The sequence below is a fragment of the Salmo trutta genome, unplaced genomic scaffold, assembly GCF_901001165.1.
Source record: "Salmo trutta unplaced genomic scaffold, fSalTru1.1, whole genome shotgun sequence".
In the NCBI taxonomy this organism is placed as follows: domain Eukaryota; kingdom Metazoa; phylum Chordata; class Actinopteri; order Salmoniformes; family Salmonidae; genus Salmo; species Salmo trutta.
In genome coordinates this window covers 1,240,401-1,253,061 of record NW_021823154.1, presented here as the reverse complement: position 1 = coordinate 1,253,061, position 12,661 = coordinate 1,240,401, and the positions used below count along the sequence as shown (strand labels likewise).

Below are 12,661 nucleotides of genomic sequence, written 5' to 3'. Positions count from 1 at the left end.
AGGACTAGACTTAATCTGTGTCTGGGAAACTGGCCCATTAACCAAAGTAACTAATCAAATGTATTTATTCAATGTTACATGGAATGCTGGTGATTTATCAATTCAACTGTCGAATTACAAAATATGACAACAGCTAAAATCCTGCATGACTACAAGCAGAACAGAGGACTGTCTATATCCCAGTATGAATGGTTGGTCAGTACACACCTGGCTTTGAGACTGTGTTTATATTACTAAAGCAGAACACAGGACTGTCTATATCCCAGTATGAATGGTTGGTCAGTACACACCTGGCTTTGAGACTGTGTTTATATTACTAAAGCAGAACACAGGACTGTCTATATCCCAGTATGAATGGTTGGTCAGTACACACCTGGCTTTGAGACTGTGTTTATATTACTAAAGCAGAACACAGGACTGTCTATATCCCAGTGTAAATGGTTGGTCAGTACACACCTGGCTTTGAGACTGTGTTTATATTACTAAAGCAGAACACAGGACTGTCTATATCCCAGTATGAATGGTTGGTCAGTACACACCTGGCTTTGAGACTGTGTTTATATTACTTAAACAGAACACAGGACTGTCTATATTCCAGTATGAATGGTTGGTCAGTACACACCTGGCTTTGAGACTGTGTTTATATTACTAAAGCAGAACACAGGACTGTCTATATCCCAGTATGAATGGTTGGTCAGTACACACCTGGCATTGATACTGTGTTTATATTACTAAAGCAGAACACAGGACTGTCTATATCCCAGTATGAATGGTTGGTCAGTACACACCTGGCTTTGAGACTGTGTTTATATTACTAAAGCAGAACACAGGACTGTCTATATCCCAGTATGAATGGTTGGTCAGTACACACCTGGCTTTGAGACTGTGTTTATATTACTAAAGCAGAACACAGGACTGTCTATATCCCAGTATGAATGGTTGGTCAGTACACACCTGGCTTTGAGACTGTGTTTATATTACTAAAGCAGAACACAGGACTGTCTATATCCCAGTATGAATGGTTGGTCAGTACACACCTGGCTTTGAGACTGTGCCTGACTCCTGCAGGTATGTAAAAGTAAGAATTGACATTATGACTTACCTCAACATGGACACAAGTCTTACAGCTCTGAGGAATCCCTGAAGTCAAAAGTAGTTATTTAAAATGGACAATCTCATGGAATATTGAATTAATAATTATTAAATAGACTTGAGATAAAAATGAATATTAGTGATCAACAGTCTCAGAATGTACACTCATTAGCATACCATAATCTGACATTAGTGTTATATTAATTAATGTTTGTGGAAGCAGGAAACAACATCGTTCTGGTCCATGTTTTTTAGCTGTTGGGGGCCTGATTTCTGGTAGATCCTAGGATTAGAGCTTAAAGGTAGAGTCAGTTAAATGATGTTGTACGAGCAGCACCACAGATATTGTGATGAGCAAGATGCCTGACTTCTCTCTCACACAGTCACACACAGTATCAGCCCATGTGCAAGGGTTCTCTTCACTCTCTTACAGAGTGTTAGTCACGGGACCAAAACAGCGGAGAAGTTTAGCCTTGTGCTACAACACTCTTAGTTGTTGTGGAAATTGACCCACTATGCTGTTTACTATGTGCATCTACGTCATATTGCTGACTCTACCTTTAAGTTTGTATTGACCAAATAGATCATGATTGGGTTCCTTGACTGGGACTCAACTACAATGAACGCTTAAAACAATTTTGATTTAAAAACAATTATCAGTTAACACTCACATTTCTCAGGTCCAGGCTTGATCCAACTCTCTCCACCATGGTCTCTGGTGTCCTCAGGTCCAGGCTTGATACAACTCTCTCCACCATGGTCTCTGGTGTTGGAGAAGCAGAAAGATAGACAGCGATTAAACTAAATACAACTTATAAAGGCTTGATATAGCATACATACAGTCTGTCTCTAGGTCAAACAGAACACATTAAAACACACCACTACTACTAATCTAACTGTCTGTAGGTCCAACAGAACACATTAAAACACACCACTACTACTAATGTAATTATAGAAATTATTCCAGAGGAAACAAATGATGAAACATTGCTATGACTCACCTCTGAATGTGTTGGACATCTATCTGACACAGGGTCACTGAGGTCATTGAGTAGGAGGGGGAAAACCAAAACCCAGGATAGAGGGGTTCAGTGAATCTGGTGTGTTCTGTGTGAAGGTGTGTCAGTGTACCAGAGGAGGACACACTATAGAAGGACAAAGTACCAGCTGGCCAGTCCAGATACACTCCAACTCTGTTAGAATGAGGACGAGGGATGGATCTCGTACGGACTCCAGCATGGTAAAAGTGATAACCTTTATCATAGCAGAATAAACACCAGGACTTCCTATTGAATCCAATCCAACATTCACTCTCCTGTCCCTTCCTCTTTATTCCTTTGTACACCAGACCAATGAATGCCACGTCACCATCCCTGTCACCATCCCTCTCCACCTCCCAGTAATAACGAGATCCAGATAAGCCTTCTCTGCAGAGAACTTGGTGACAACCGTCAAATCTGTCTGGATGGTCTTCATAATGCTGCTCCTCTTTCACACGTGTCACCTTCCTGTTCCCCTCAGACAGTATCAGGTTTGGGTTTGCTGTATTTGGGTCCAGGGTGAGATGACAGGCATCTGTAGACAAAAGGAGAGTTTAATCAAACCACATCTTCATATAACATGTTGTTTTGTAGGTACAGAACAAGTATTGATTAGTTACTATGTTACTATAGTTCTGAATATGCAGGTAATTAGGATTAAAATGACTTACATTTCCTCTGCCCTGATTTCAGCCTGCACTCTCCACCATGATCCACACTGTAGGACAAACAGGTTATTGACTGACAAAGACCTAATAAAGCAGTCAACATTTAAACCATATTGTTGTGTTCTGGTGCACTATCCAAGTTCATTACTAGAGACATACAGGTATTCTATCCTACCCACTGCATACAGAACGGAATAGAATTCATTACTAGAGACATACAGGTATTCTACCCTACCTACTGCATACAGAACGGAGTCCAATTCATTACTAGAGACATACAGGTATTCTATCCTACCTACTGCATACAGAACAGAGTACAATTCATTACTAGAGACATACAGGTATTCTATCCTACCTACTGCATACAGAACGGAGTACAATTCCAACAGGATATCAGAGATGCAGAAGAAGAGTATTCATGTGGTGATGATGTATGCTGTGTTGGAGTGCTCAGCCTGCTGGGTAAACTTCCCCTTAATTCTACCATCATGTCCTCATGTTTCTAACCCTACTACACTACATATGACACAACCACTGCTCACACTATTAGGACATATATTCTGACTTACTTCAGCTTCATCAGTTTATATGTGGGATCCACCAGAGCAGCTGAAAGCAGTCCTCCTGCAGAGTCACCTGGGTGATTGTAGCTCAGGTCCAGCTCTTTCAGGTGGGAGGGGTTTGACCTCAGAGCTGAAGACAGAGCAGCACAGCCCTCCTCTGTGACCAGACAGCCAGACAGCCTACAGAGAGACACAACAGCTGTTTAGGTTGGTGTACTGGTGTCAATCATCTTGTAGGACACCCATACATTTGTCCATGACGCAAACATTGTGAAGAAACGTCAGATTTTCAGAGTACTTGTTTTACTAAGCTCAGTACCGACCTGACTGAAACAGCTGTACTTACCCCAGTGTGTGTCGTTTACAGTCTGGATCCTCCAGTCCAGCAGACAGCAGTGTAACTCAGCTCAGTACAGACCTGAAAAACAGCTGTACTTACCCCAGTGTGTGTAGTTTACAGTCTGGATCCTCCAGTCCAGCAGACAGCAGTGTAACTCAGCTCAGTACAGACCTGACTGAAACAGCTGTACTTACCCCAGTGTGTGTAGTTAATAGTCTGGATCCTCCAGTCCAGCAGACAGCAGTGTAACTCAGCTCAGTACAGACCTGACTGAAACAGCTGTACTTACCCCAGTGTGTGTAGTTTACAGTCTGGATCCTTCAGTCCAGCAGACAGCAGTGTAACTCAGCTCAGTACAGACCTGACTGAAACAGCTGTACTTACCCCAGTGTGTGTAGTTTACAGTCTGGATCCTCCAGTCCAGCAGACAGCAGTGTAACTCAGCTCAGTACAGACCTGACTGAAACAGCTGTACTTACCCCAGTGTGTGTAGTTTACAGTCTGGATCCTCCAGTCCAGCAGACAGCAGTGTAACTCCTGAGTCCTGCAGGTCATTGTCTCTCAGTTCCAGTTGTTTCAGTTGTGAGTTGGGTGAACTCAGGACTGAGGCCAGATGTGAACAGCAACCCTCTGTCAGACCACACTGACCTAGACTAGAGGGCAGAAGAGCACATGATAAACACATGTTTAAAACATCCACATAATACCTCATACTGAAGATATTTAACTCACACTAGTGTCTGTATGTTGCAGAGTGGAATGGTTAGTCCAACACAGAGCAGCTCCACTCCTCTGTCTCCCAGGTCATTGTAGCCGAGGTTCAGTTCTCTCAGGGGGGAGTTTGGTGTCCGCAGAGCTGAGGTCAGAGTCTCACAGGATTCATATGTGATTTTACAGCCATCCAGTCTGGAGAGAGGAGATATGTCGATACACTGTTAAATATGCAAAGGTTTAAGAATAATGAGATGCATTAAGACAATAACAGAAGGACATGATTAACCAATGTTAAAAACATACTTTTTACAACCCTTTTAATTTTTTTTATCTATATTTATTTATATATTTGTAGTATATGTTTTTACAAGATGATTGATGAGAAGAGAATCATCCAGCTCATTGGGAATCTCTCTACACCCCCCATATACCATGTTATTGGGTCTCTCTCTACACCCCCATATACCATGTCATTGGGTCTCTCTCTACACCCCCCATATACCATGTCATTGGGTCTCTCTCTACACCCCCCATATACCATGTCATTGGGAATCTCTCTACACCCCCCATATACCATGTCATGAATTATGCAGACAGACGGATTCAAAGTATGTTTACATTGTAATACTTCTGACAGACAACTTCTAACTCCTCCCATAAGTTTTGGAATTATATCATTCCCAGAAAGCATGAATTATTGACTCATTGTTAGTTTCACACTTAAGACATGACTCTGTCGTTGTGCTGTACAATTTGTTAATTTTGTCTCGCGTAATAAACTCTATACATTAGTTTATACTGGATAAATCATATATTTTTGCTAACTTCAATTTTGTTAGTTATGTTCCAACATTCCCTCCATCTTGTGACCTATATCAGTTATTTTTAAGTCTTGGTTCCTATAGTTTATATTTTTTACTAAAAACACATACTAAATCACTCAATATATTTAACCTTAGTTTGATATATTTATCACATTTGATGAATGTTTCTGCATATTTACCAAGATTTTAAAATAATGTTAACATAATAACTACAAATATATAAACACTATAAAGACAGTGGATACTGAAGAAAGTTAACTCACACTAGTGTCTGTATGTTGCAGAGTGGACTGGTTAGTCCAACACAGAGCAGCTCCAGTCCTCTGTCTCTCAGGTCATTGTTGCTGAGGTCCAGTTCTCTCAGGGGGGAGTTTGGTGTCTGCAGAGCTGAGGCCAGAGTCTCACAGGACTCATATGTGAGTTTACAGTCAACTAGTCTGGAGAGAGGAGATATGTCAATACACTGTTAAATATGCAAAGCTTTAAGAATAATGAGATGCATTAAGACAATAACAGAAGGACATGACTAGACTATGTTAAAAACATACTAACTGACTCAAGATGTTTAACCTTAGTTTCATATATTTATCACATTTCATGTATGTTTCTGCATATTTACCAAGATGTTCAAATAATGTTAAAAACATAATAACACATAATTACTATCAATATATAAACAGTATAAAAACAGTGGATACTGAAGATATTTAACTCACACTAGTGTCTGTATGTTGCAGAGTGGACTGGTTAGTCCAACACAGAGCAGCTTCACTCCTCTGTCTCTCAGGTCATTGTTGCTGAGGTCCAGTTCTCTCAGGGGGGAGTTTGGTGTCTGCAGAGCTGAGGCCAGAGCCTCACAGGATTCATATGTGAGTTTACAGTGATCCAGTCTTGAGAGAGGAGATAATCTGTTAGATATACAAATCCTTCATTATAATGATACTGTATACATCAACTCAATAACAGAACTTACAGTGCTCTCTTGCAGGTTTTCACTACCGGCAACAACCTCTGATAACCTTCCTCTGATGTGTTGTATGTCTTCAGGTCATACTCCTCCAGCACCTCCTCTGACATCAGCAACAGGTAGGCCAGGGCTGAACATTGGTCAGGTTTTAGTCTTGTTTCTGAAAGAGTTCCTGATCGCATGGAGGTCTGCATGTCTTCAACTAGAGAGTTGGCACCAAGTTCATTCAGACAGTGGAACAAGTTGATGATCCTTTCTGGTGAGGATTCCTGGTTGATCTTGTATGAAAGGTACCTGACTGTTCTCTCAACTGTTTCCTCATTGGTCTGTGTTGTACTTCCTGTCTGTGTCAGAATGCCTCGTAACAGTTTCTGATTGGACTCCAGTGAGAGACCCAGAAGGAAGCGAAGGAACAGGTCCAGGTGTCCATTCTTACTTTTTAAGGCCTGCTCCACTGCGCTCATGTGTAAGTCAGACAACTGGAATGACTCCTCTTCATCATTGTCGTCGTCATCATCCTCATCTTCGTCATTGTTCTCCTCCTCCTCGTCCTGCTTATCATCAATCTCCTCCTCATCATCATCATCATCATCATCATCATCATTGTCGTCACCATCATCCTCGTCATCATCCTTCTCCTCATCATCATCATCACTGGTGACTGCTTTGGGGGGGAAAACATTTTCCTTCTTGTCCAGACATGATTCTAAAGCATGCACTGCTGCTAGAAACTCCTGAATGCTCAGATGCACAAAGCTGTAGACCTTCTCTTGGTACAACCCAGATTCTTCTTTAAAGATCTCTGTACACAATGCTGAGTACACTGATGCCTCTGTGACATCAAGGCCACACTCTCTCAGGTCCTCCTCATAGAAGATCAGGTTGCCCTTCTGCAGCTGTTGGAAAGCCAGCTTTGCCAGTTTCAGGATCATGTCTTTGTCTGACTGAGACAGTTCTTTTGGGTTTGTCTCTGTGGCTTTGTTGTACTTCTTGTTCTTCACAATGGTTTGGATGAGCACGAAGTGTGAGTACATCTGGGTCAGAGTTTTGGGGACTTCATCCTTCTCTGCCTCTTTCAGCATCATCTCAAGCACAGTGGCTGATATCCAACAGAAGACTGGCATGTGGCACATGATGTGGAGGCTCCTTGATGTCTTCATGTGTGTGATGATTTCATTGGCCAGATTCTGATCTGTGATTTTCTTCCTGAAATACTCCTCTTTCTGTGGATCATTGAACCCTCGTACCTCTGTCATCTGGTCAAGACACTCAGGAGGGATCTGATTGGCTGCTGCAGGTCGTGTGGTTATCCAGAGGAGAGCAGAGGGAAGCAGATTCCCCTCGAGGAGGTTTGTCAGCAGCACGTCCACTGAGGTTGGCTTCGTGACATCACAGCACTTCTCATTGTTTTTGAAGTCTAGAGGAAGTCGACACTCATCCAGACCATCAAAAATGAAAACAGTTTTGGTTTCACCATCTTCAATGCTGTCAATCTCTTTCAGCTCTGGGAAGTAGTGGGAAAGAAGTTGCATCAGACTGTATTGGTCCTTTTTCAGGTTCAGATCACGGAAAGGAAGAGGAAACATGAAATGAACGTCCTGATTCGCTTTTCCCTCTGCCCAGTCAAGAATGACCTTCTGCACAGAGACTGTTTTTCCAATGCCAGCGATTCCTTTTGTCAGCACAGTTCTGATAGGTTTGTCTTGTCCAGGTAAAGGCTTGAAGATGTCGTTGCATTTGATTGGTGTCTCTTGTGTGGTTTGTTTCTTGGATGCCATCTCTATCTGTCTAACCTCATGTTCATTATTGAGCCCTCCACTTCCACCCTCTGTGATGTAGAGCTCTGTGTAGATGTCCTTTAACAGACTTTGGTTTCCATGGTGTCCAATTCCTTCAGATATGTGTTGATACTTGTGTTTCAGTATAGCCTTAATGTCTTGTTGGACTGTAAGCAGAGTTTGACCTGTAGGAAAACAATGAGAGTTGGGACTCATAAGTTTGTGTGTGCGTGTTTTATAAGGGCCTTTGTACCGTTCTTTGTAATATTGTATGAAATACAGTCTTACTTCTTCTGTCCAGAAGGTTGTGTGTGATCTTTAATGCATCGTCACTGTCCAAACTCTCCACTTCCTTATTGTCATCTGGAAATGGTTCCTGGCTGAAAGCAGGTGGCTGATCACTCTTCATTGATAGCAGGCTGGTTGTAAGGGACTCTGCTCTGGGCTTCTGGACACTGAACAAAACAGGGAGACAGATCACCTCATCAATATCTCATCAATACCCCATCTACTTCATTTTAACAACTGTATAGTGGAACTTCTAGAAGTCCTGATGTTTCTTTATAAAGCTACAGTCTGCAATTGGTAAATCCATTTCTGTCTTTTAAATTAATGATATAGACCTACATTTAATGTAATTTGGGAACACTTTTCTCTTTAGTTTTATATCTTTAAGAGAACTGTATATTTTACATGTCATCTCTTACCTCTTAGAACTGGTGTCTTGAGTCATTTTAGAGGCAGTGGTCCCATCCTCTCTCTCCTCAGAGAGACTCATTTTAGAGGCAGTGGTCTCCTCTCTCTCCCCAGAGAGGCTCATTTTATAGGCAGTGGTCTCCTCCTCTCTCTCCCCAGAGAGGCTCATTTTATAGGCAGTGGTCTCCTCCTCTCTCTCCCCAGAGAGGCTCATTTTAGAGGCAGTGGTCTCCTCCTCTCTCCCCAGAGAGACTCGTTTTATAGGCAGTGGTCTCCTCCTCTCTCCCCAGAGAGACTCGTTTTAGAGGCAGTGGTCTCCTCCCCTCTCTCCCCAGAGAGACTCATTTTAGATGTAAGTCACAACTCACTCAGCTGCAATAAGAAATAACAGAACAGTCAATATTTCTGAACATTGCTGAAGAACCATTAACAACACATTTACTGTCTGAGGTCCAAGAGTTAAATCAGACTTCATATTGTATTCAAACATACACAGTCCAATATGTTATTCATTTGATTTGACTTGCATCCCCATTTGCTGACATTTGTCAACATCTGTTGTCCCCAACTCAACCACTAGATGGAGCTGTAGGCCTACAGCTCTACTCCTTCTAACAACAACCGTAGAAACATAAACAAACCATCTATGGAGACAAATCATCAGTATCATAACACTGGAATGCAACATCCATCCACTTATATCAGTACATCTGTAACAGCCTAAACATTACAAACCTTCTATTAGATCAAATAAGCCTCACGTAACTCCACACTCTCATAGAACTTGTTCTCAACTGGCCTACCTGGTTTAATAAAGGTGAAATAAAATAAAAGACAGATTTTGGGCAGAGTAAGTCCTCTCACTTCGCCTCTTCCTCTCTGTCCCAACTGACCTCAGAAACTTCTACAGACATGTATCAGAGAGGAAGAGGCGAAGCGAGAGGTTTTACTCAGTGAAAACTCTGTCCACGAAAATAAGCCCACGATGTGAGGAGTTGTTGTATGGAGGTCAGTGAGAGTTTGTCGAATTTGGTCAACAAAAAATGGAATTACGAATTTGCTACGTGAGGCTTATTTGATCTAATAGAAGTTTCGTAATGGTTAGGTTGTTACGAGGGAAAATACTTTATATTGGAGTTGTGCCTGTTGTCATAGAGATGGAGGTCTCATCATGGATATAATCTGTTTTAGAATGGACATTGTGCTTGAGGCCTTCCACCATTATAAAGTAGTCAACTGGGTGGGAATTCCTATGAGTTGGGAGCAATCAGCCAATGAATAAGAAAATGTACTACTTTAAAATGGAGATATCTTCAATGGCACTGCCCATGCTTTCACAGAGGCTATAATGGCTACATGGTCTCACCAGATCTCGCCTCCTCCCGCCTGCCTTCCCTCTTTGAGGACATGCATTTCCATTGTTAGAGCGGTCACTTGAGTATCTTCTCAATATAATAGACAGTCTTTGCTTGCATGCAGGAACATTGGTACATTGTGGGAGGCAACCTGTCTGTCTAGGGAGACTAGTGATGAACAAGTTAGGCCTATTTGAAACATCATCATTTCCTGGCAGCATTTACCAGACAATGTATAGAAGGGAGAAAAAAAAACATAACATAATTTATGATGGTTTTTATTTTATTTTTGGAATCAATGATTATAGTTTTATTTTTTCAAACGAGTTTCTTAATTATTTTAGCTTTAGATTTGGTAACATAATTACGAGTTTTAATCATTTAATAATTCATAAGTAAAAATGTATATTAGTAACCCCACAACCTTACACCTCGCCGAGCAAAACATATTTAGTGGCTCCCCTCTTAACAGCGAATATAACACATTTAATGTTCATTTCCTGCAATTCTGCACATTTTGCAATGGAGTTTTAATCACTTAATAAATCAGTAAAAACTAAATTGGTACTTCGGTGAACTTTCATGATCCTCCCTCCTAATGAGGAGAGAAATTACAAATATCTTAAAGATACTGTGTATGTGTTGTTTGGTAACAGAATTACAAGGCAATGTTTTTTAAACTAACAGAAGGCAATAATTTATCCAAAACTAAATATAAGTGTTGATATTAGTTGTCAGGGGTCTTAACTTCAACATTATTGTGTTTGGATGTATTTTTAAAACCTTTTTAGACTGTTTCTGGTAGATGTTTTCTAAGACCCCTTTTCCATCTGTTTGACCAGAAATCAAAACCATTATTTATGCATCATTTTTAAGATTGAAAATGGTTGCCTTCTGAGTTCTCCAAAACATAAACTCTTAGCTTTCATTTGATACCCAATTTGATATTTTGGGAGATTTACCTAATTTACCATCTAAAAACATGTAGCTAACATGGGCTAATAGACTGACTGCTGATACAGAACCACATTTACACACTGCACCATGTGTTTTCTATTATTCTAACGGTCAACAGTAAGTTGAGACCCAGACTGAGTTCCAAAACAATGTTTTATTACTGGTCCCGGGCCGCCAGTTGTCCATCCCTGGTTTAGTGAATAGACGCATGCTGCAGTGCAGTGCTTGAGTTCACTTGAGGTGCGATCAGTTTATCTCGCCCGGCGCACCGGGGTTTACATTCTGAGAAAAGGAGTGCTGATGATTCAACCCGGGGTTCACAATGCGCATAGATGAGCCGGTGACGTTATATCGAGCGCACCTGCAGTCGCCAAACGGACCACCGCCTTCCTGATCTGTCACCAGAAAGCTTTAAACTTAACATGTGATTTAGCCCTACATTTAAATAGTTTATATGCACATTGTTGAACATCACATTTACTTGACGAGACAGACTATTTTATTTAATGACAGCTATACATAATTCTGATGCACGTCTTCTTTCAGGAAGTGAAAGTGAGCCAGTTTCCACAATATTTCATGCAGATAATAATCACCTTAATGTGCTGTCAGTCACCTATAACAATAATACCATACCTCATAGCCCTGTAGCCTATATCAAATCACATCTTATTGATTAGGCTGATCACTATGAATCAACAACAATGTAAATAAGCCTAAAATAATAATTCTTGAAAGTTTAAATCAATATTGTATTAACTTGGCGGATGTCTTACCCCCTAAATCATCTCTCTCTCGATTTCTACATTAAATTGTGAAAGAACGCTACTCACATATGAAACATCTTTATTCCCCGACAACGTCCCTTCTTCTTCTTCTTCTTCTGCTTCTTCTTCTGTGGTTTTATGGCGGACGATACACAAAAAATATGTATTGCTGCCACCAACTGGACGGTTTGAAACCCAAAAATAAAAAACAAATTAAAATAAATCCATGCGTAATAGTGAAACTAACTTAATCCACACTAATAAAAATAGTACATAGCCAAAACAAACAAAACTCCAACTTCTTCCTTCTGTAGTTCTCCATATCTCCCTTCTAAGGCTCTAGGACCTGAGAGGGTAGTACGGCTCTATGGAGTCTCTCCCTACTCCAGTGCAGTTGCTGTGGGAACCATGATTCCACGTCTTCCTAATGCCCCACAAGTGGGAAAGAGAACGAGGTGGCCAAAGTCAGGGTTGTACAGAGCATTTCATATGCAGCAGCTGTGAAAAGGGTTGAGGGTTTGAATGGTGCATCAGAAGAGTCCATGGTGGTGGATAGGCCTTCACTGCAGGATGCAGGGGTTTCCTTTCACCAACAGGATCCTGACATTTTAAAGGTTAAGATGGTGGACTTTGTGGCCTTTATAGCTGTGGTAATTAATGGCACTGCTGAGGTGGAGAGAAGGTGAACTTTGTGGCCTTTATAGCTGTGGTAATTAATGGCACTGCCAAGGTGGAGAGAAGGTGGACTTTGTGGCCTTTACAGCTGTGGTAAATGATGGCACTGCCAAGGTGGAGAGAAGGTGGACTTTGTGGCCTTTATAGCTGTGGTAATTAATGGCACTGCCAAGGTGGAGAGAAGGTGGACTTTGTGGCCTTTATTGCTGTGGTAAATAATGGCAC

The 12,661-nt window shown here is 41.2% G+C and overlaps 1 protein-coding gene across 1 annotated transcript; it reads right to left on the bottom strand.

Annotated features, from left to right (window-relative positions):
* Positions 1-74: 74 nt before the first annotated feature.
* LOC115189378 (uncharacterized) lies at positions 75-7,404 on the bottom strand. The gene is made up of 11 exons (XM_029747947.1): positions 6,215-7,404; positions 5,958-6,131; positions 5,505-5,678; positions 4,436-4,609; positions 4,183-4,356; positions 3,370-3,543; positions 2,804-2,850; positions 2,094-2,667; positions 1,764-1,807; positions 985-1,140; positions 75-106 (listed from the first exon to the last, which is right to left on the bottom strand). The coding sequence occupies exons 1-11, from the start codon at positions 7,366-7,368 to the stop codon at positions 75-77; spliced, it is 2,877 nt and encodes a 958-aa protein (XP_029603807.1). The 5' UTR covers positions 7,369-7,404.
* Between the last annotated feature and the right edge of the window lie 5,257 nt (positions 7,405-12,661).

What these genes read in the sequence shown, in the direction of transcription:
- LOC115189378 (XM_029747947.1), bottom strand. Translation starts at nt 7,368, where the DNA reads ATGAAGACATCAAGGAGCCTCCACATCATGTGCCACATGCCAGTCTTC. An exon ending in TGCAACATACAGACACTAGT is followed by an intron (nt 4,610 to 5,504) that starts GTGAGTTAACTT and finishes TCCTCTCTCCAG; the next exon opens with ACTGGATGGCTGTAAAATCA. An exon ending in GAAATCAGGGCAGAGGAAAT is followed by an intron (nt 2,668 to 2,803) that starts GTAAGTCATTTT and finishes TTTTGTCTACAG; the next exon opens with ATGCCTGTCATCTCACCCTG.